Consider the following 24,943-nt stretch of genomic DNA (forward strand, 5'->3'; position numbering starts at 1 on the left):
ATATATATATAAAACTTCAAAAGTAGGTTTGGGCCAGTAAAGTTTATTCATTTTTTGAATTTAAATATTAGAGTCATAGAAATTTATCTTTTAAATATAATATAGTGACATGAAATATAAAGAACTTAGTCTCGGTCATAACATAAGTTAATATAAATATACCTTAAACATACATTAATAAAAGTCCTGAACAGTCAAAAGATTTAACAAGAACTCAATGTCAGTAGTGAGGCCTGGGGCAGAGAAAAAAGTAAAACCTAATCTATTATTGTTAGTACTTTATGATTTCAAGCAATTAGAGAATGGTAGCTGTGCATGTGTGACATTTAATGGCCGGCTGGCTGGTATTCATAAATGGCGTCTTCTATTTTAAACTTCCATTTTCAAAGATCATGTTTGAGAACTGTTGTACATAGCATGATCGGCCTGGAAGCTGAGATGGGTTTTTCTCGTTGATTTGGTTGGAACTGGGATCAATTAAAACCCTAATCTATAGACATAATGGTGATGAACAATCAGGCCAGTAGTTAAATAAAGTATGCTGCAAGCATTACTTGAGGAGGTGCAGGAATACATAAACAGAATCATTACCATCTATTCAGAAAAATAATAATAATAATAATTGATGTTACAACAACATCGGATTATTCAAGGCTGACAGTTGTGTTGTCGACCCTGCGTAAGCCCTCAGCCAATCTTCTCTTTGCTGACTTGGTTCGGTAACACCAAACCTCAAAAGCTTCACTCAAGTCTGGATAACTGACCTGGTCCGCTTCCATCCAATCTGCCAGGATATCAGCTTGGTCATTTGATGGCAATGCCAGTACCAATGAGATGATTGCCCCTTCGATACTCTGGCACAAGTCTTCATCCATCTTGTGAGGAAAACTCGTGTCTTCAGTGCCTTTTGAATCTAAAAGAGGTTTCATTTCCCTAATATAAGGAAGCCATGACTTTAGCAGCTGCACCCGAATTGGAGCTGAAAGAATCACATTGCCATAACCAACTGCTTCTAAAGCCTTTCCACTCACTTCAATCAATTTTACTTTCAAACCCCACATGGCAGATTCAAGTTTCTTGTCTGCAAGTATCCCCAGAATGCCTCCAGAGATCCCAGCCCAGCTTGATACAAAGTCTTTCATCAATTCCATCTTAGGAAGCATACTGCACATCCATTCAAGATCAGATACACACTGCAATATATTGGCCTCTGCTGTATCCGATGCGATGTCAGACTCCAAAACTAGGGAGGACAATTGCTTTTCAAATGTAGAAAAGATTCTGGAAAGACCCATTCTCACAACTGATTTTACTTCATCATCGGCCATAACCAATGGCATATCCTCATCTTCCCCTAACATGTATTCTATTTGTTCTTGAGCAGAGATTTTAAGTTCATCACCAAAAGGAGGGCATGACTCCCCAGTAGAAGTCGCAAAGCGAACTGCCGAAACAAAAACATTTTTGGTAGCAGTTAAATCTACTGGTTTGATCCTGGAAATTATGGGCATGGCAACTGGACCTAGTTTGGAGACTGCTTTTATTATTTGTTCCCCTTCCCTGTGCTCCCAAGGAACAGCCTCTAAGTACTGGATGCAGCTCTTCGTTATCTCTCCTGGCAGCTGAAAGCAACAGATACTTTGAGAACCCCAATAGTGGATTTAACAGAGTCCAAGGAGTCCAATTGCAAGTCCACTGGGAGATACAGCAATCTCAAGAAGTTAACATGATGATCATACTGTGCAATGAATCTCAACGCATTTACCAAAGTCTGGACACGAGAACCAATCTGCAAAGAATTTGCTCTTGCTTACTAAAGTAGAGTGGGAGTAAAAAAATTCGGGTCTTCCTTCACAATTTCTCAAGCATAGAACAACATCACTGGTGCTCTCATCTCCAAATCCACAAGGCTTGACTATTCCAATTTTGTCCATGTATGAAGAGAAGGAATAAAAAATTCATGCTTTGTGCAATTGAAAGAATAAAAACCCAAATTGCAGGGACTGATGAGAACGAATTTGGAGTTTGAAATGCATGGCATACATCCCAGAAAAAACAGACGAAGTTTGAATCTTTCTAACAAGAACTTCGTCTGAAATGAGTAAAAAGGATTGAAAATGAAATTGAAAAGATGATATCAACAGATCATTTATGAAATACGAAGTGTGCATGTAAACATCACAAAGTCAACACCAGCATAATATATCGTGCTAATTACCACAATTCAGTGTGCACATGCATAGGTATGCATGATAGAGAGAGTAAATACAAGAAAAGGTGAGATGTCAAAGCACCAATACTTCCTTATATTACTAAAGCAAAGTCCATAGTAATAAAGATTATTGCTGCAGCTAAACAAGGCCTTGGGTTCATTGACAGGATTGCTTCCACCTATCAGAAAATTCATTCAAACAAGTCATTTCGCCAAAATAAAGAAGTCGACTTTCTGCTCCGTATTTCTTTAACAGGGGGAATTCTATACAGTTTCAAAGCACTAAGAGTGGAATCCAAGTATGTTTGCTAAATTATTGAATTGATGTATTGTTGTGCCATGCTTAAAGCATCGATTCAAACTTTTTCTTCATTTGGTAATACAAAAAGAACAGAACTTGAAACAATCACAGCTCAATCTTATCTTATTATCAACTCTTTTCGAAATCCCAAAACATACAATAATACATTTTTAATGCTAAATCCACTTTCCTTTCCCTTCCTCCAGTTTTATTCGCAACCATACAGAGACTAAAAGGTAATTCTTTAAACTATGCAATAATAACCAGTTTCAAAGCAAGAGTTTTTCCCAGAATGTCTAAGAAAAAGGCGCCTCCTACATATCAATAAACTGTAACAAAAATCTTTTAATATGTGCATAATCAAAATTACATAAAGAAACCAATCAAGAAATCAAAATCAAAATAAAACAGTGTGAATAAAAAGAAAAACTTTTCTTGATAAGAAGATTTACCTTGCAAAGACCCTGACGGCACAAACTGTATCGATAGTTTAAGCTATAACCGTAGAGAACCAAAATCCACTATCACAGCTGATATGGTGGAGGAGTTTGAACTGCAGAGAACATTAATTATTACATGAAGTTCCTTTTTACTTTTTAGGTTTTGGAGATTCTCCAGTTCAAGCTTCCAGTTGTTGCGGGAGATGAGAATTCCAAAGTGAAGGGTGTGTTTGGCATTTGTTGTTGTGATTAAAAAAGAATTCAAAAATATTTATAATTATGGTTTAAAAAAAATAAGTTAAAAAAATATTTTTTTTTGGATAAAAATATTTTATAATAAATTTTTGTATGTAAAATAAATTAAAAATAAATCTTTTTGAATGAAAAATATATTATTTTAGATTTTAAAAAATCAAAAATGAAACACGATAATATATATAATGTTACTTAAAAATAGAAATTAATTGGTTAATCAAGTGAATTTTTCTATATAATTAGACAAATAAAGAAGTCACAGAGTACTTAATGATTTTTTAAAAAACCTAGTCGTATCATTTGGTTACTATTTTATATTAGAAAAGATAAAAATAAAGGAAGATAAAAACCATTATCAAACAATTTAATTTTAAACTTAGACTAGACAAGAAATCAGGTTAAGAGTTTCTTTTCTTTCAGTTTCCTCATTGTTTTTTAAATTTTATCCTTGTTTTTTTACCAATCGACTAAGTTGTTTTTTAACTGATCAAGTCAACTATATTATAACATGACAATTCCTATACGGTTTAATTTTAAACCTGAACTAATATTAGTTGTTATGTGAGAGTCTAAAACTCATTCATGAATCATAGAAGGTATTAGTTATTAGAGAGTAATATAAAATTATTATTGAGACCTTACCTAACATCTTAAACTTTTAGGTTGAGAAGATTCTTTAACATGTTATCAGAGTCTTGTTGACCAAGTGATCACATCTCACCACCCTTATTATAATTAATAAAAAATAAACATAAAATAGTGTGAGTCTGTATAAATTTTAAGCCCCGAAAGCTTTTACTCGAGAGGATGTGTTGGAGAGTCTTCCGCTTCTTTCTTTGTGGAAAATACCGATATAAAACTATTATTGAAACATCACCTAGCAGCTTAAGGTTTTAGCTTGAAATGATTTTTTGACATTAATTTACATGCTTTTATTATGTTACGGGTGAGATTCAAAAATTTATTGAATGCAACAAAAAATGTTTAAGGCATAAAGAATTATTTGATATTATTATTAAATCTGGTTTAGCGGGTCAACCTTAAAATCTCTCTACCCGATTTCTTATTTGGTCTAAATTTAAAATTAAATTATGTGGAAGTTATTGTGACGTGACTCAAGTTAACTTGGCTTATCCAAGGGCAATCTTGTCAATCATTAAAAAAGTATAATGATGAAATTAATAGAAAAAAAATCTGACTCAACTCCTTACCTAGTCTTGATTTTAAATTAAATAGTGTAGGACATAAACCAACTGACTTAGATTGTCTAAAGATAACTGAATTGATTGGTAATGAAAGTAGAAGGATAGAATTGGAAAAAAAATGAAATTAATAAAAAAAGATTTCGACCCAACTTATTGCTTGACTAAAATTTAAAATGAAACCATGTGAAAGTTGTGATATGACTCAGTTTATTTGATTGGCTTGAAGATACCCAAATGACTTTTAAAAAAAAAATACAAAAGAAAGTTGAAATAAAAAAAAAATATATGCAGAATTGAAAGGGAAAAAAAAAAAAAGAGCGATAACTGTTCTTAAAGATAAAAGCATGATATAAGGGTTCCAGTGGTTTTAATTTAATTGGGCCATTCTTAAATCTCAGGGACCGAGACCCAAACAGAAATATCTAGGCCTTGCACTGAAAGGAACCTCGCCAGCCCACTTTTAATGGTTTCCTCTCTTCTTCATAAAGAGAGACAGCACGGGGAAATCTTCTCTCGTGGCTTTCATTTTCAAATGGGGCCAAAAATAGAATCCAACTCTCTTTTAATCCCTTCCCTTCTTCATAAATTACCACATGGTTGCGGATACCACACACTCTGGTCATTCATTTATGATATGTGAAGCTATTTTTGTTAAACTAATTATATGTATACATCACACACGCTACGATTCTAGTTTAATTTTTTTATTGCAAAAAAAAAAAACTCTTAACACACGAGGCCTCTTTTTCAAACTACTTGTTTGTCGGGAAAACCTAGTTGAGCAAGAATAGGGTTGTGTTGTGCGACGATCCAACCTCGAGTCCAAAAGCAAAACCCCTTTGAATTGGGGAACTTGGGCATGCAAACCTTGCAAGCAATGGCTTCAAAATGCCATTGCTACGCCGACCCCCAAGGTGGCTGAACCCTTTGCTTTTTTCACGGTGGCCATTGTTGTTGCCTAATTAACTTTGATTGCACATGAGAATAACAAAAGCAAGAGGTCACACCTGACTTGTATAAAGCAAAACATACCCAACAAGAGGACAAAGTAAAAGGAGAAATAAAATCAAGAAGAGCAGCCCCAAAACCAAAAAGGATCATTGCTTACGTCTGATCCCATCATCAAATCTGACACGGTATCATTCCACCCCCAACATGATTGCTTACGTGGCGGAGGACAAACCAATGGGGGACTACATCATCATCTAAGTGGACCCCTACAATAGCGAGCCCCTCAAAAAGCAATCTGCACTGTCCGGCTACTTGTCCCCTCCCTCACCGGCACCTAGCTTGGCCCTCAAGATGACCACCGTTTGATTCCCCATTTTTGACGCCTCAATCAATGTCAATCGGATAGGCCACGTGTCTGAGATTTGTAAGGTGAGATCATTTTCTTGAATATCGTGCTTTACTTGTAGTGAATGAACCAATGGTCCACAACAGGTACTTGTGTCTACTCGAAGGTTTTGCTGTGCCCTACTGCCCTCCATGATTATTCCACAGCAGCTCTAAACAAATTTGAACTTGAGCTTGAGCTTGAGCTTCCGGTTTTCTACCCCGTTTTTTCTTTCTTTCTAATTTTCATGGGTAAGTTCTCTTTGGATAAGTTATCTACAGATGATACATTTATTTAAAAAAATTCTTCCTAATCTAATTTTTTTATATATATAATGAATATGCTTCTAAACACGATTTACGGATGAATAATCACTTTCAAAACATATATTACATGGAATTTGAATTAAAAATATCATGTCGTTGATTTTTACTATTTAATTATTGTCAATTAAGCTAGTAACTCTCTTACTTATAATCTAAATGCATGATTTATAAAAATTAATTCACCAGCTATTTTTAAAAGAAAACATAATTAAGTAAATTTAATCAATAATTTCTTTGAACATAATTAATTCGGTAAATGTATCCTTCTCATAGTGTAATGACATAAAAAAAGAGGTTCCTCTAATGGTTATCATAGTTCAAAATTCATTAAATATTTCCAAAAGAAAAAAGACTGTAAATCATAAATATCTCCAATTCTACTTATAAATTCACTAATGATCTACTGAATAAGACCAAAATATAGTACCTCGCATTCTAAACTATAAAAATAAATATTATAAAAAACAAGTTAAATTAAAAGAAAAATGATTAAAAAATTAATCCGAGGCAAGATGAAGGACAATCAAATGAAAGTTATACCGGTAAATTGTTCAATTTCCTTTACCCTGCCTCAATTTTAAGGAAGGGCATTTGGTCTATAACCTCTTTAACTATTATTCAAAGATTAAAAGTTTGCATGTTTTTTATTTTAAAAGTGGTTTTAAGAAAAATTAAAAATTTAATTTTTTTTTTTTTGTAATTTTAAATATTTTTGATGTGTTGATATCAAAAATAAATTTTTTTTACATATTTTTAAAATAGAAGATATATTAAAAAACAACAACTGCAACAATATCAAACGGGCTCCAATATAAGTAACCATTTCTTTTTAGATATTCCCATGAGAAAGTATAAGATAATTGAAGAAAATAATTAATATCTTCCGAGTGCCAAATATAGAAATCGGGCACAAAGAACCTGCAAAATCGGAAAATCAAGAGGATGGCTAGGTTCCAGTCAGTGTGAGATTGCATAGTTCTCATGCAAGATGCGAGTGTCGCCATACTTGAAAGCTGCAACTCACCAGCATTTTTCACATAAAAAAAGGGGCTCCAACCTCAAGTGGGATAGGAACTGAGCCTGTAGAGCACAGGGATGATCACTGCTCAGAAGTCCGGACATAACAGTGAGCTGTATCGAAGAGGGTAGACATTCTCTGATCACAGTTTTTAGGGTAGAGGGATGCTTTTGTCTTTTCGTTATGGTGGGTCCACTTTGGTTTTCGTGGGCCTGTTCGCAGAGGAGACCACCACCACTTCATGATTAGTTCATTAGTGGTAGAGGGCTCCTTAAAAACTCCTTTACTTTTATTAATAAATGCTTCTGGGACAACTGGGGTTCTTACAGCTTCCAGTTGTCAACTTCTCATAATTTTTCCTCTCCTTCTTTTTAGCCAATTTAAACAAGTAGAAAATACATTTAAAGCGCTCATCTTCACAACACAATATCCTCCATCAATCTCATGAAATCTTGGTAATCTAGCCCATGATTTACGATGTGGAGCTTATTATTACATTTGACTGGCACTATGATTTCTACCTTGTTAGGGTGTTTTTCATTTAGTGCCCAGAATAATTTCAGTGACAGAAAGGGATTAACTCTGTTAACATTTCCAATACTTGGTGTTCTGGTCTGCGGTTGTCATGGAGAAAAACATGCAGCATTTCTCTGGCCGCATTACTGCCAGCCTTCAATAATGTGAGGGCAATACAATAGTGCACAATCTAATAGCGTCTGAAGATCTGGGGTTTCGTTTTGTAAAAATAGTTACTAGGAGAGATCATATTTATGCAATAATGCAAATGGGTATCAAATGTGTGATGGTGATATGGAAGGAGGAGTCCGTGAGATTAGCATCTGTGTTACACTTTTGCTGGACAGTAAAAAGCTCATATGGCAGCAACTGATCAATTGCAATATTGTCAGCTTTCGCATTCAATAAAGGAGTGAGATTCCCTACAAGCTTTTTTCGAGGGAATTAATCCAAGACTAGAATTCTATAGCGACAAATCCCTTTTCCTTTTCCTTTCGGACAAATGCTACACAGAATGCCAGTATTTATGTTTTCATTAAAACAAAAAACCTGTCTTGAGGTTAGTTTTTGCATTTCTCCTCACACATAAATGTAAGTAGAGTATAAATTCACTGTAGGCCATGTGTTTCTTTCACGTCTCTTGACTCGGAAACGATGGATATATATATATATATATATCGATCCAACTGTTGGTAAAAATTCAAAAAAATTGGATGCCGCTTTCTCGTTGAGCTGAGCAACTGTGCAATTATCATCGAGGAGTCGTTGAAGATCACCACCATATAGTATGTACTTAGGGGCGTTTGTAGAAGTCAATGGAAGCTGTCAAAAAAAAAAGATTAATGGCCACATCATGAGTATCCCCTAAATCTTCTTGTAAAGTTTAAGCATTCTTGTAGAAGGGCATCTAACGAAGAGTACTACTATCATAACACTTCATGTTAAAGACCCTTTGACTTAACGCTGCTACTTTTTTCTTATAAAGTCACTGTCATTTGCGTAATGTGCTTTTTCTGGCATTACAAATTGATTACACTTACCTTTTCATGGCGTCGGAGGCATATATAGACGCTGCAACTGGCCGGATGCATGATCACTACATTTGTTAGATATACCACTTGATGGACACAAATTGAGAATTTATTTCACAGTAGAATATTCGCTTAAAACCCTTTTGTTTTTTACAAAAGTCCCAAACCTGTAATCTTAGAATAGTTCAAGAATTAGATACATGGGCCATCACCAACCATAAGTTCACTGGTACGATTTCTGGCTTGACAAGCATGCAATCAAAACAGCTACCTAGCTATATATCGGTGGAGCTATTTTTAAAATTACAACCTGTGTAATTTACACACACACACACACACACACATGTAGACGTAAGCTTACCATACCACAAATATGAGACCATATCGCACAGCAGTTATACCAGCAACGGATCGTGGCTTGAAGCAACCCTAGACGGTGTGAAAGATCGAGCATTGAACAGTTGAAGTTGAAGCAACCCTTGTTGGCTGGAATTACTGGTATTATTATTCCTTAATCAGGGTTGGGATACTTAATCGGGTTGCCTTCGTTATCATTACAAGTAAAAACTTATACAAATTGGGGATATGCAATTACATGTGCTAGCTACCTGCATGTTTCTTCTATGGCGTAAAGTGTATTTTTTCGGAGAATAAAAAGCTTAGACACAATTGTTTGCTCAATCATCATATGTAGGACCAATTACTACTTGATTTATATTATCACCAAATCAACAGTTAATTAATTCATATTTGAGGCAGGCTTTGTTCTTTTATATACCAAATTAAAGAGGAAGACAATGAACTAATAAACCTTGCTCCTGGATTTAATTTCCCCTTCTTTAAAAAAGAACCGAGAAATGCATAAGCCAAACTTTATAATGCACTTGACTTCATTCTCAACGGCCATGATTAAGCGTGTGCTCTCCTCAGGAGACAGAATCATAAGATTTGCTTGCTAAAGTTGAAGGGTTTGTACAGAGAAAATTGATGGTAACACTTTGCGCCTGCAATCAGTTGCGGGTGCTCTTTTTTCTCTGCGTTCTTTTTCCACTCTCTAGCTAACATGTGTTAGCTCTTGGAGACTTAGCTCGAGTGTTCAGTATCTCCACATTATCGTCTAGAAATCCAATCTAAGGCGATGGGAATTGAGATTGCGAAGAACAAATTAAGAAATCATAGATACACCAGTACACTGGACGCAAATGATCTGTTTAATTATGATCATATGATTCAACGATGACAAGATAACTTAGTCCTGATACATAAAACTATTCTAATCGATGGAAACACTTTTGCTTACACCGGAATGGATCCTGGGATCAGCTCTGATGGGATCAAATTCTTGAATAACAGAATAACTCACAGGTGAGTTTTACAATTTTTTCCTTTGCCTGGTCTATGTTCTCTTTAATTCTTTCGTGGCTTCTTCATCTTCTTCTTTCTGTTGTTGCCTCTTTTTTTCTACTTCTTCGGCTATCTTATTATTAACCAAAAGTGAATAAAATCACGATTATTATTAAAAAAAAAGAATGATAAAAGGAAAAATTATCTAGCTAATATACGTGGGTGGCACAGCTAGCTGCCCACTAGCAGAAGATGGCTTTTAAACCAGACCTTATGATTGCAATGTTAACTAACTAATGAACAACAAAATGATCGTGTTTAGAAAAACCATGTTTTCGATTATTACCAATCATGTTTTGAAATAAGTGAGGCTTGTCTTTTAGCAATTAATTTTAAAAAAAAGGTAAAAATAGTAGCGGTCCATAACTAGGTGATCCAATTGGACTAGGGTTTTCAGATGGAGGGTTGCGATTAGGTGATAAGATAGTGGAATGTGCATGCCTTATCTTGACTGGGACAACCAAGATGGAAAATCCAAAAGAGGCAGGAGTAGAAAATTGCAAAGATATCAGTTTTAGGGCTTGGTTTATCACTGGCAAAGTCAAGATTCTCAGACTAGTAGGAAATATGTGAAATCCGAAATGTATGTAGGCGTAGGGGGCATGTATCTTCCGCAACAGTGCTCCAAGTTCCTTTCATTTCTATATATTATGAAGAATAATGCATGTTTCCTAAGCTTTTTAGTGTCTGGACCTTAGATACCCTACCATGTAAGGGAGATAAGGGAGGATAGCTTGCATATGTGTGATCCAACAAGATTAAAGAGATGACTTGATTTTGTTTAATTCAGTCGACAGCCTAAAACAAGCTCTATAGCTGGTAATTAACACGACATAGCTAGCTATATATATATATATATATATATATATATGTGCATGAAACACATTAATTTTAACGTTAAATATTGTATTCTGAGAACAATTTTTGCACAGTACTGAAACTAAATCTCTCTACGTAAGATCTTGATCGGCAATTAAGATATCTGATTTCCTACCTAGGATTAAAAGAAATCTTGATCTATGAAAGTTGACTCTGCAGTACCAATAGTTAAGAACACACACGGAAACTCGACAAGAACACCTCCGAATATAAAATATCTGCCCGCTGTGCACAAAATACAAACAGTGACTGTTTCTCTTATTCTCGGGCGACCTTCGAACTCCTCACACAACGCTCTCTAATCTGACAAAACTTGAAGACTGATTGGTGTACTGTCGTCCTATTTAATATGTAGTCTTTGTTTTATATAAGCCTCCTAGCAGTTGCTTAAAAGAGAGTGTAGTGTGGAGCAAGAAATGAAACACACTCGAGACCACATTCAAATGATTATGAGGACGCATGCAAAAAGGTGCGATGGGTTCACAGGTCCAAGCTTTTTTCTTATGCATGGAGAGCAGCAATATTCCAAAACTGTGGAGACATGCCCTTCCTCCCACGGTAGACTGTCAGCAAGTACAGATATTAATACTATCGTCTATATTAAACATTACGCAACTATTTAATTACCACCAAATTATAAGAATTCAGGTACCGTGGATAAAACTTATTCGATTCTTCTTTTCATAACCCATCCGAACAGGATAATGCGGGTCTTTCTGCCTATTTTGAGTACTTTCCTGACCATTTGATGTGAAAAAAATGTTAATTATTGATGAAATATTTTTTCCAGTATTAATTATTGCTGAATTATATTAAAAATAGAATCATCGATGTAATTATCAACTAAAACTTATGTTGCAAAATCTGCCACAATCCCATTTTCATCAGACTTCCATTGAAAAATAATTTTTTGACAAAAATAAATCCCATTTTCATTATCTTTCCCTCTTTCTCTTTTTATTTCTTATTTTAAGAATGTGTTTGTTTTTGTGATTGTTTCAAATATAAATTAACCAACAAAAGGGGAGGGAGGAAAATGCTGTTTCTAGTGCCATTGATGAGCCTTAATTTCTCCTTGTTGCCTGACGCTAGCAAAAAGGGAGGGAAAGATGGAAGGGTTAAATATGCTGAGATGGGGACAGTTTGAGAGCAAACAAAAAGATAGTTTAAGGCACATGGGAGCAGTTCAAACATAGATTTGTAAAAATTTTAAAAAAAAAATAATTAAATTTTTTATATTTTTAAATTGATCTGATATACTAATATTAAAAATAATTTTTTAAAAAAAAATATTAATTAATATATTAAAAAAAACAATTTACAGCTCTCTAAAAATGATTGTTATTTTAATTGAGGCGAGGTGTTTTAATTCAATATTGGTAATTTTTGCACAAAATTCTCATCACATATTATTTTTGCCAGGAATTTGTCGTAGTTATTGATGAACATAAGTAATTTTGTTGCTAAATAATAATTTTTTGGTAGTGAATTAGATCAATTTTAATAGGGTAAATTATATTTTATGTCCTATAGTTTATTTTTATTTTATTTTTTAAAATTATAATTTACATCCTAAATTACCTAAGTTTTCAAATAAAATAAATTGACTAAATTACCCTAACATATATTATATCTAAAATTAGACCAAACAATCTTCTTTAATTTACCTTCAAGTCACGATCTTATTGGAATCTCTTAAAAGTCCACGTCTTCTTTTATTGACTGGACGCCATTAGGGTCTTTCCATCTACCTCTGTAGATAAGACATTAAGAGCTGCAGTTTTTTACAGGAAATTATGCAATCAATGGCTATATTAAAATTTCCTGCAATGGTGGCTTTTATCAAATGTGATTTGCAGTTTGTGCTTCTTCTTTCACTGGGTTATTTTCTGGGCATCAAATTAATTTAGTTGCTGAGTAAGATCAGTGGAGGTTATTTACCTAAGAGTTGTATTAAAACAAGAAAGGTAAAGTTTTTAGGGATATTTTTTTATAGAGGATGAGAGAAGGTGTCAATTTATTGGTGAAGATGAAGGTTTCGTCGAGCAAGGAAATGGGTTACTGAGAAAGTTGGTGGTTTGAAACAAGGAGGTTGTGAATCCATTGATGAGGTTTGAAACCCGAGGCATTTGTCTTCCCTGTTATTCAAAACAGAACAAATTTCAAAGCAGATGAGGGGTGAGGAAACCTTCAAAGGGCTCTTGTGTTTTTAAAAAGATGAAAAGAGAGGTGTTGTTTTCTGGTGGACAAAAATAAAGTGAAACTTTAACTCAAAAGAAGGAAAGAAATGGAAGAGTAAAGAAACCACCATCGCTTGGTGCTTCTAGTACTATTTCTTCCCAGATTTTCAAGAGAAAGAGTCGGGGTTAGGCTCAGATTCTCCATAATTCTTTGATTTCTACACTAAAACACGTAGATGCTCATTCTCTGTCCTAGTTTAGGATTTTAATTGGATTGTTTGTGTTTATTTATTATGTTTTCTCATACTTTAAAGTATGTATTCTTCGTAAACAATGGTGACCCTTGGAATCCAAGGCCTGAAACAGTTGTGCATGTCAAGGCATTGCAAATTAGAAGCAACTCCTTCAATCACATTCACCCTTCATTTTGGGTTGGGATGGCCGGATTCCGGCGAGGAGTAAAGGAGAAGAAAAGGGTGAGAATGGGTAGTTTTTTTTTTATTTGATGATAAAGTTTAAATGTTTAATTATATAAAAAAAAATTAATTATTAATTGAAATATAATAACGATAAATTTTTATTAACTTTTTTTTATGTGGGCAATAAAAATGTAAAATGTTATACAATTTATAAACAACAGGGAGTAAATTATATTTTTTTAAATAATAGAAACATGAGAAAATAATTAAACTGTGCAATTTATCCATTTTAATATTATGTTAATATTTTACATTACTAAGTACTTTTCATATTTTATTATTTAAAGTAGAATGCCCAATAAATGGGTTTTGCATTTTGGAGAGACGGTTAAATTCTAAGAAAATTAAAAAAAAATTAAGAGAAAAAATAATAATTGAGGGTGTTAGTCTAATATAAATTGCAATTAATCTCAAGTAGATCATATATAACATTGAAAAGAGCATTTATAATTTAGGCTAATTTTCTTTTCGTTATCTGACTCCAATTAATTAATTCTCAATACGACGCCTGAATCTGTCCTGTAATAATAAATCTAATAAAATCTTTTCAGAAACATTTAATGAAATTGGTTTTTGATCAATAAATCGATCAATCTCGTTTTCTGTTCTCTTTCGGTTGAAATATTTGGAAATGAAGTTTTAAGAGAGTTTAAAAATAAGTTGAATGATTGATTAAAATATAATATAATTAAAATAATAATAAATTTTTAAATAATATTAATATAGTAATATATTTAATTGACAGATTAATTTATCAAATTATGAGTTAGAAAATTGTAATAATTTTATAAAAAATAAATTATAAAATTTAACTCTCAAACAACCAAGTATTAAAAGATAAGGTTGAAAAAAATACAAAGAAATCAATCATATTCAATTCGGGTTAATTTTCTAAACTCGCGACCCGGGTCTTGAGATTGGGATAACCACGTAAAAAATAAATCAAAATAAATTATAAAACTTAATTCTCAATAAACAAACAAATTATAAAAAATAAAATAAACAAATAAATTATATAAAAAAATAATAAAAAAATCAATCTTAAAAAATAACTTAAAAAATTTAAATCCAATTCAAGTTAACTCATAAAAATCATAATTTTAATTATGAAAACGGAATAATTTCATATAATTAATTTTATGAATGAACTAAAAAAAAACTAGTGGGTCCAATAAACAAAGAGTAGGCGTTAAGACCTGGGTGGCCCAGGTGTTTGGCTCAAAAAAATTGTGCAAGCAACAGATCACCAGAATCTTTGACATGCAATTCATTTTGTTTTGGCAGGGTATTTGACACATGTTACTTTATTGACAATTGAAAATCTAAATATAAAATTTCCTAAACTACCTCAAGCTAATTACATGAGAAAAAATTCATGTTATTTTAACTATTTTTCTAGATAATTATTTTTTGTGGAATAACTTACAAATTCATTACTTATTATCATAGAAAAATATTATTTGGTAGATAATAAATATCCAAATAAGTATAGATTTTTAGATCCGTGTAAATATAAAATATATTACTTGCTAGATTTTTAACGTCGAGGACAACCTAGAAGCTAGGAAGAGATATCTAATCGCACACACTCATCAAAACGCACAATAAAGTGTATTTTTTGAGTGTGAAAGAAATTTTACAAAATATTTTCACCTTTCCTTATAAAACACTAGTTAAAATTATAGTGGCATCAACGACACTGTATAACTATATTAGAAAGAAATATTAGAAAGATTATATACTTATAGAATTTATTTTTTTATGATATTTTAACTTATACCAAGTCATATTCACAAAGCTATGAATACATAAGTTATTATAAAATGAATTATTTTCATAATGAGATTGCATCTAATTTAATTGTACAATAAAACTAAGATCTTAAGACTCCTTTGCTATATTTTTTTATGTATTAATAATCACATACTTTTTATTTATTTTCAAGCTATATCACTTGTCTTTTTTAGTCATTCTAGTATCAATAATAGTCTTAACCAAAGATCCTTATCTGTTTTTAATTTACCATTTATTTTAATAATATTTTTTATGAAACACGTGTAAAATCTAACAAACAACAATAAAAATATTATTTTAAAAAATATGCTTTTCACAACAAAATATTTTCAATTCAGCTAAAAAATTTCCCGTTAGGAACGAGGCGCTACAGGGGAGGCATATGTCAGAATGTGGAATCAGAAAATGATCCCTACAAACCCCACAGACCCTTATGTAGGACCATTCAATTCCTTTCCTTTTCTGTGATATTTCAGTTCCCCAGGCGGGACCCCCTCAAGGCAACCAATTAGCTACCGAACAAGAAACGGAATATTCCGTGGCCGACCACCGGCGGCAGCCGCCACAATTTTCAACAATGTCCCATTAGTGCCCTGTACCGCTGTCACAACTGGGGAGGCTAACTTAAAATACACTCAAACTACGAAAAGAAAGAAATAATTTTACTACAAGCAATTGATGAATGGACCACATCTACCAAAACAAAAAAAAGAGATGAGATTTCATCGCCCTTTCTTTCTTTAATGCAAGAAGATGATGGATTTCTTTGACGTTTGTGCATTTCAAGTGGCCATGTACTCCTCCTACATCAATGATAACTCGCCAAACACTATAATTTTAATCATCTCTTCCTCTTCCTCTTCTTGTTTTTTTTTTTCCCTTCTGCCCATAATAAAATATCCTCTCGCACCTCTTGCACTCTGCATGTTATATTTTTTTTATCTGTAGCATTGATCATGGCGGAAAATCCCATCTGAAATATTTCAATATAATGTTTAATGTATATCATGAGAAATATTCAAATATTACTAATTAGTTATATCACCCTACCCAACAAAAAAGAAGAAGAAGAATTACCGACGATCAATATTCCGACAGATGTATTCTGTTAGTAAGACTATCGGCAACAATGTTATTGATAAATTGTGTCTTACACCAACAAAAGTATTCTGTCAATAAAAGTATTTAATGATGTAGTGGAAGAAGCAGAGCCTAAAAGACGAAACTAAAATAAAAAATTACACAATTGGTTTTGTAGTAATCAGTTTTTAGTGTGTGCATTTAATTTTTAAATAATCATATACTATACAATTTACTTTTTGAAATAAATCCGAATATAAATCATTTGTCTAAATCTAGAGATCTCAATCAAAGAATATTGTGGATCGATGTTTAAAAAAACAAATCTGGTAGAAGATATATGTAGAGTCCATAAAGTGCACCGCCCATGCCCTTTTTCATGTTCGAAGACGCTGCTAACTTGGCGCTGCTCGAGAGTTTGTTATCGTGAACAGCGTGAGAAATGAGATACATTCCATCATTGTATAGCTAGCTATCTAATCCGCTCTTTTCTTGATGGTTATAATTTTTTTAAAAAAAAGTATCAGGCATGGAGACTATTTTAATGTTTTTTATTATAAAAAGTTTAAAATATAAATAAAAAATATATGCAAGTATATAATTAAAAAAATATTAATAATAACAAAAAAGTTTAATAAAAAAGTTAAGAGAGGAATATATTCAATAAAATAAAATAAAACATTCATCTGACTATGTTCACTTATCTTGTTTATTTAAATAAATTCACACCGTAAAAAAAACTGTGAGTTAAAAGATAAACACAAATAAAATTGACTAAATAAACCTACACAAAAAAAGAGTATGCAACGCCGAACACATAAGAAATATTATTTAAAAAGAAATATCTTTTTATTTTTTTAAAAAAATCAAGGTTTGGTCTGGCCACCGGGTGGCGTCACACGTGCCGTCTGAATGACACGGACGTCACTCACTCGCTACAACTTTTTTTATTTAAAACTAAAAAAATAACGTGAAAATACTGATATCCCTCCTATGACCTTGATAATTACCCTAAAATACATGAACAAACCTTATTTTTTTTATCTTTCCAAGGCTAAAATTGTACTTCAATTATACATGAACAGAGAAAAAATAAAAAATACCCTCGTCCAACACCCCAATAATCTTTTAATCCTACAAATAAAAATAAAAATTTTACAATTTAAAAGTTCATAAAAAATTAAAAAAAAAACAAAAAACTCTAGGTTTTGTTGATTCTAACAATAAAAAAAAATATGCAAAAAATAAATAAATTCTAGACATTCTCAAATAATCTTTCAATAACAAATAAGCAAGGGAAAAAAACAAAAAAAAACCCACCCCAGGGCTTTTTTTCTTCTCTACCAAAGAACAAGTAGATAATTTCTCTGTAGTACTCTACAGTAAATTATGTCTATGTTACAGTGAAAAACACAATCCTATAATTTTCTCCTTAATATTTAATGGGTTCATAATTTTTTCTTAGCATATCTCTCACTAATTGGGCCATGAGAGGGGATTAGTTGTGGTCTAATCAGTAGGGGTGGCGTAGGTTAGCATTGATTTTTTTAATTTATTGTTTTTCAAATGTTTTTTTGTTAGCCCATGATGGTCTTGAATATATCCGATTTAAGTGTTATAATGTTGTTTTTGTAGTAGTCATAATTAGCCGTAGAGATTCACAATAAATAAATCGCCACTAAAGTCTAGGCTGACAGTGCTGTTTGTGAGTCACGATAGGGACATGAGATTTGGATGGTGACCTTCTCGCGAGCCATTGAGGAGATGATAATGACTGTGTAATTATGGATTATATAGAGGAATATTGTCGATACCGATCTATATGTCATCCTCCCATGATATTTACTGGTTTAATTACATCAATTAGTTTGTAGCCCAATTGCCTGTAATAATAAATAATAAATAAATAAATCAAGTAATTACAAATATCGGTAGACATACATTTTAATAAAATCTACGTGTATTATAACATTATGTTAAGTATAATGAAATCCAAAAATATTATGACTAGAATTATTGGCATTTAATTTTTTAATGTAATTATTAACAACGATTGTTTAAAAAATATTTTGGTCGGAATATGGTTTTCAAATGAAATTTTAAATTAATGGACATTGCTAAAAAGAATGGTGATGCTATATATATATAAAAAATACTTATAAAATAGTAAAGGGAAATAAAGCTTTTGCATCTACACATATCATAATAATTTTATATAAACTAAATTTTTCTTGATAAAAAATAAAAATAAAAATTAATTTGCATTTTGCAAATGAAAAATATTATGCCAAAACAAAATCCAAAACCAATAAATACCAATCATCACAATTAAATACATTATTTAACCATCATTTTTATACTCCAATTAATCTCCATTAAGAGAACAACACGAAATATTGTCCACGTCGCGAGATATTAAATGGACTCTACGAGAAGATCAACAACCGCGACCGGCTATAACCGGTAAAAACAATTAAAGAAAGGTTTAAGCCACTAAGTTGGAGCTTATACTTATTCAAATTCTTAATTCAGACCCTTAATTTTATTTTTATCATTCCAGTCTCTTGTACAGCTGCATGTTGTGTTTTACTTAGGTAAGAGAACATGACAAAACATACTTTATCACAAACTTATTTTTTCTCCACCTTCCATAGGATATGACTTTGTTTTATCAATTTTAGTTCAATTAAATTTTTTATCTAATTCATTTCATTTTGTTAAATAAGTTATTTTATCTGAATAGGGACAAACAAAAAAATTATTTATATTAGCAAGCTTGCGTGTTATATGTAAAATAATTTTTTTTCTTCAGAATTTTTAAATAAGCACATTATAAATCATCAAAAAAATATAAAAAATATTAATTTAATATTTTTTCAAGTGAAACATTTAAGAAACAGAAATTATTATACTTCTAAACATTTATCGGTTATTAAAAAATCACATGTCGGCCATTTTAATTACACATTTGGACTAAAGGACCACTTGGATAACATGGTAGAACATAGCATATGAGAGCCACGCGGTAAAAATAAAAGTACATAGCCTAGAATAAATAAAAAATTAAGAATTAATGGACCAATTAATGGGTAGGTAAAGAGTTCCATGATGATGAACCATGAAAGCAAGATCCAAATGGGACCGGTGACCGGGAAACAAGAAGACAAAGATGCTAAAACAGTCTTAAATGCTTAGAGATCTCAGTGTTTCCCTTCAATCTTGGAATATTATCAAGACTCCATTGTTGCTGTCCAAAATATATAGTATATATAAACATATATACACACACAAGGAGAGAAAAAAGAGAGACAAAACTGAAAGCCAACCTTGTTAGTTTGTTATCTCCTATATATATAAACATAAAAACACTCTCTTTCACCGACCACTACACACTTAACACTTTGTGTTTTCATATATTTATTTCTCCCCTACAACATAAAAATCTTTGTTTTTTGCCCGTCTTAGACAGACATTTTCAAGTTGCAAGCCTTTTCTGTTGGTGGGGGTTTTAGCATTTGGTGCTTTTGCGTGACTGAGTTGAGAGCTGGTTGACTCAGGGTTAAATAGTTTAATGGGGTATTTGTGAAGTTTGAATTGGTTAGTGAAATCTTTGGTGCTGAAAGGAAACATGGGTTTGGTGTTAAAAGAGAAACTCAAAAGTCTTTGTTGCAGTAACGGGTGGTCTTATGGGGTTTTTTGGTGCTTTGATCAGAGAAATTCCATGTAAGTTTCTTTCTTTTTCCTTGGTTTGCACCTTTTTTTTTTCCTTAAAGAAAAATGTTTGCATGATTTTTCTTTGTGGTGTTTTTCTACAAAGTTTTGATTTTTTCTTTAAGTTGTTTTTTTAGGTTTTAAGTTTCATGCGCAGGAATTGTTGATTCTCCATACCTGAATTTAACATAATTATTTTTCAAGAGATATGAATCTTTTTTTTCTTCTCTCTTCTTTTTTCTGGTTAAATTTGTATACTTGAAGCAGCAGAGGGGGGAAAAACTCACTTTATCGGTGCAGCGTTTTTGCATAATATGCTGTTTTATAATAAGGAAATCCTCTCGAGATGGACTAGATTTAGTAAAGTTTTCACCTTTACTATCTTGCCTGTTTTTGGAAGTAGTTGATGGTTTGAATCTTGGCATAGATTTTAGCTTTTTATGGTAATGATATTTTGCTTACTGTAAGAAATCTGTTGTTTTGAGATGTGACCAGGTTGTTGACCATGGAAGATGCGTACTATGAAGAGGAAATGGGAGTTGTAGTTAACAATATGCTTTCAGAGGCCCGCATGCTAGGTGAAGGGTAAGCTTTATGTGATATTCTGTTTCAGATATACAGTGATTTTTCCTCAATTGTTCTTTGTAAATTTCCAGAAGACAACCTTTCGACCATTTTTTCAATTATTTCTATTCCAAGCTTTAAAAGAAACTTTAATAGGGTTAATGCTGTTGTCATGGTCTAATTCAGAATTGTTGGCCAAGCTGCTTCCACTGGAAAGCACCAGTGGATTTTCTCAGATGCTAGTGATGGAGGCTGGAATTCTGCTGCCTCTATTGGAGGTCAAGATATATTCCAGGTACTTCTTCCTTTGCTTCTTCTTTACCATTCACTCCTGTGCTAGTTGTCATTGAAAATATTTTTCTTTGTTTTTCTTTTCTTTTCTTTTCTTTTTAAATTGCCCACAATTCTTGAATGTTAGCTGACTAGTTTCTGCTTGCCTGAAAATTTCCTTTTTTTGCAGGATGATTCTGAAATTCATCGCCAATTTTCTTCTGGAATAAAGGTACTGCATGTTGGAATGCAAAACTTTACTTTTATAATTCATTTTCTTTTTATGATATTCCACTTGAAATTCATCCGAGCTTTGTGTATCCCTTTTCGTCATCCAACACCCTGATCATTTGTATTGACTATTAATTCCCATTTGCAGACAATTGCAGTAATCTCTGTGGAATCACAAGGACTGGTACAATTTGGATCCACCCAGAAGGTGAGCACATTGAAAGCAGACCAAGTGAATTTAACTATCCTACAAAAAATATACTTGGGGCCGGGTTGGGGGGTTATACCATTTATTAAAAATATACTATTTCTGCATCCTTTGACTGATGAGAAAGCAAATATCCATGACCTACCACATATCAAGCGTGGATGGTTGTTTGTTGATTTCAATGCTTTTAATATTGCAGATTTTGGAGTCAGAGGAATTTTTGGGTCAAACAAAACGATTGTTTGGTAAGATGGAAAATATTAATGGGCTTACTTCAAATTCCGACTCGCCTTCATCTTTGAACTGTGAAAGTTATGATCTAAATGAATGGTTTGATTCCTTCTGCAATGGAAATATCACGCCCATGCTTGGCGACAACTGCAATGAGCTGATGGAAATAGCTTATTCTTCAATGAATTTTACACAGCCCTCCGCCATCACATCTGTTGTTGAACAAGATAGGATGATTCCTTTATGCCTGGATTCATCTCATCCTACAAACCAATTGAAGACCAGTGAAGCTCAAATGATATTGTCCTGTAATCCTAAGACTCAGTCCCAACACTTGTCTTCACAATCTCCATCTATGAACAAAACAACAGCCCTAACTCCTTGCACTAGTACGTGGAGCAATGCAGGCTCTAATTTGACTTCATTGGAGTCGAAGTTAGGATATGAAATGGTGGTCCAGGATTCTCCAACTGTGTTTTCTACCGAAAGATCAATGAGCAATCTGCATTCTGCTCCATCAATTCATGTTACTGAAGGTGAACTTTCAGAAAGAGAAATGAGCCAGAACAGATTCCCTTTAGAGTTCAAACCAGATGATTTTCCAACTGATCTCTCCAACTCCTGTGTAGTAGATAATATTCTCGAGTGGTTTGCCCCTTCACCAGAGCATAGCATAAGTGGAATGGCACCCATGATGAACGGAAATCTTTCACAACCTGGAGGAGTCACTCCAGCATCACCAGGTCTGATTGGAGATATCTTAGTTGATATTCCATTGAAGCAACCGGCCACTTTGGCTCAAAGTTCTGTCACTGAATCATATTTATCTAACGGAAAGGAGAAATGTGCGAGCATCACTGGCACCGAAAATGATCTTCTTGAAGGTTTGGGATTAGTATTTGGGGGTGGACAAGCTAGGCATTGCTGGGAAGATATCATGGTGCCAGTAGCGAGTAGTGGGCACACAACTGCTAGCACTGGTATTTCAGAATGCATCTCAGAGTTGGATGTTGATTCCAAGGTTGGCCCTCGAAAAGGATTGTTCTCAGAGCTTTTAGATAGTGTTAGTAATTCTAATTATGTTACAAAATCTAGCAGTGATGATCAATTATCCAATGCTAAGAGAAGAAGAGTGGAAAATTCATCAGTCAATGGTAATCAACTTCAGTTAGTGAATGCTTCTTGCCCTACTAGCAGCAGGGTGATGCAGCCTGCTTATAATTTTGACAAGACAAAAAATCTTCTATCAAAACAAGAGATGTTCCCAAAAGCACAAACAGTTTTGTGGATTGATGATAGTTACAGCGTCAATACTGGAAGTTCTGGTTTAACAAAATCTAAGAAACCTGAGGAGCCTGCAAAGGCCAACAAGAAAAGAGCCAGACCTGGAGAAAGTACTCGACCTAGGCCGAAAGACCGTCAGCAGATACAAGACCGTATTAAAGAGTTGAAACAGATCATCCCTGATGGTGCAAAGGTATGCGATCTTATGTTTTGCTTTGAATGAAATAATCCTATATATTTGTTAAATTATTAGATATCTCACATGACTTCCTTCCATATCACCATAAATGCTCTTGGTTATATCGTCACACTTAAAATATAGATCATTGACGTATGCTTTCTTGATGATGTAACAGTGTAGCATTGATGCTCTGTTGGATCGCACCATCAAACACATGTTATTCTTGCAAAGTGTGACCAAATATGCGGAAAAGCTTAAACAAGCTGATGAGCCAAAGGTAGTTTGTTTGTTTAATATTATTGTGTGCTGACAAGTGAACAACCCTTCCATTTGTTTACTGATACAAATAAAATTGCATTTGTATAGTTGATTGGCCAACATAATAGACTGCTTCCTAAAGACAACAGCACAAGCAGTGGTGGTGCTACATGGGCATTGGAAGTTGCAGATCAATCAATGGTTTGCCCTATCATTGTCGAGGACCTCAGTCAACCTGGCCTAATGCTTATAGAGGTGTGTGAGTGGAAGAGAATATTTCTCCGAGAATTTGTCATCTGTATATGAATCCACTGAATTTATTTTCTTGTTTTTCTATTACAGATGCTTTGTGAGGATCGGGGATTCTTTCTTGAGATAGCAGATGTAATTAAGGGCTTCGGTTTGAATATATTGAAGGGGTTGATGGAAAGTCGAGAGGATAAGATCTGGGCACGTTTCATTGTTGAGGTAGCACATCAAAATTTAGATTTTAAGGTGTGGAATTAGTTTAACATGAGAAAATTAAGGAAACTGATGTTGAAATTGTTACAGGCAAACATGCAGATAACAAGGGTGGAAGTATTTTGGTCACTTCTCCAGCTTCTAGAACGAACAGGTGCTAGCGTGATGGATTCAACGAATCAACCTAGTAATGTAATGCATGGAAGGATTCCCGAGTTAAACAGTTACCAGCTTCCCGCATTGCCATGTCCTGTCAGCCTGACTGAGACAATTCAATGATAAATCTCTTTCATAGGGATTTTAGAACACTTTGAGCATACATCTATATATTGAGATACCGCAGTGATTGGTGTTCTGAGTTCAAGAACCAAGACCGAAGTGGGAAAAGGAGATTCTCCATTCCATTTTGACTCCCTTGGAAATGGAAGCAAAATGTGAATATGGTTGATAGATAGGAAATACTTCGAAAGGTAGGGCGAGCTATCTAGTTACTCCTTTATGGTACAATTGGAGAGGGATGCGCCGTTGGATGTTAGCTTGCTTTTAGTCGTCGATTAATGCCACGTTGCATATGACTGAGAGTGTAGCTGTGCAGGGAACTGCGTCGTGTTTTTGTTGTCATAGACTCTTTTACCATTACTTGTTCATAGTCTTAAGTTGACAAATCAGTTTAGTCTTAGGCTAACCACTTATTTGTTCTTTGTATCTGTTGCTGTCTCATTAGTATAATGAAAGAATTTGCTCTCTCTCTCTCCCGCGCCATGGAATGTGACTATGCATGGAAATATTATTTGCTCATGGGGAATAGCTTTCAGATTCTTTAGATTAACTAACATGTACGGTAGGATTCAATACAGCAATCCCATGTAATGTAGGACATGGCACAATAATAAGCTGAAGTATGAGGGAATCTCCATCCTAACTGGGATTCTCATAAACATCTCGAGGAAAATGGGTTTCTCCTATGCTTTCATTTGCTCAATCAAATTCTGAACTACTGTGTAACAGCTATTAGTGTGATACCCACAGGCCACATTCACGATTAGAAATTTTTACCTGTAACTAGCTGACCTAGCAAGCAAACTGG

At 33.4% G+C, this 24,943-nt stretch overlaps 1 protein-coding gene and 1 pseudogene across 1 annotated transcript; one reads left to right on the top strand and one right to left on the bottom strand.

The window, feature by feature from the left end:
* Positions 1-527: 527 nt before the first annotated feature.
* LOC7465334 (BTB/POZ domain-containing protein At3g05675-like) lies at positions 528-3,194 on the bottom strand (annotated as a pseudogene).
* Positions 3,195-19,683: 16,489 nt separating this feature from the next.
* Positions 19,684-24,603, top strand: LOC7465335 (uncharacterized). Its single transcript, XM_024596545.2, has 10 exons — positions 19,684-20,179; positions 20,663-20,752; positions 20,918-21,026; positions 21,192-21,233; positions 21,381-21,440; positions 21,640-23,148; positions 23,312-23,413; positions 23,503-23,649; positions 23,737-23,862; positions 23,947-24,603. Exons 1-10 carry the CDS (start codon positions 20,085-20,087, stop codon positions 24,133-24,135), a joined length of 2,469 nt encoding a protein of 822 aa, XP_024452313.1. The 5' UTR covers positions 19,684-20,084; the 3' UTR covers positions 24,136-24,603.
* The last annotated feature ends 340 nt before the right edge of the window (positions 24,604-24,943 follow it).

This window comes from Populus trichocarpa, chromosome 3 (genome assembly GCF_000002775.5).
Source record: "Populus trichocarpa isolate Nisqually-1 chromosome 3, P.trichocarpa_v4.1, whole genome shotgun sequence".
NCBI classification, from domain to species: Eukaryota; Viridiplantae; Streptophyta; class Magnoliopsida; order Malpighiales; family Salicaceae; genus Populus; species Populus trichocarpa.

Coding starts and splice junctions, on each gene's coding strand:
- LOC7465335 (XM_024596545.2), top strand. CDS start 20,085: ATGGGTTTGGTGTTAAAAGAGAAACTCAAAAGTCTTTGTTGCAGTAAC. Junction 21,441..21,639: donor AATTTGGATCCACCCAGAAG/GTGAGCACATTG, acceptor TTAATATTGCAG/ATTTTGGAGTCAGAGGAATT. Junction 23,414..23,502: donor AACAAGCTGATGAGCCAAAG/GTAGTTTGTTTG, acceptor GCATTTGTATAG/TTGATTGGCCAACATAATAG.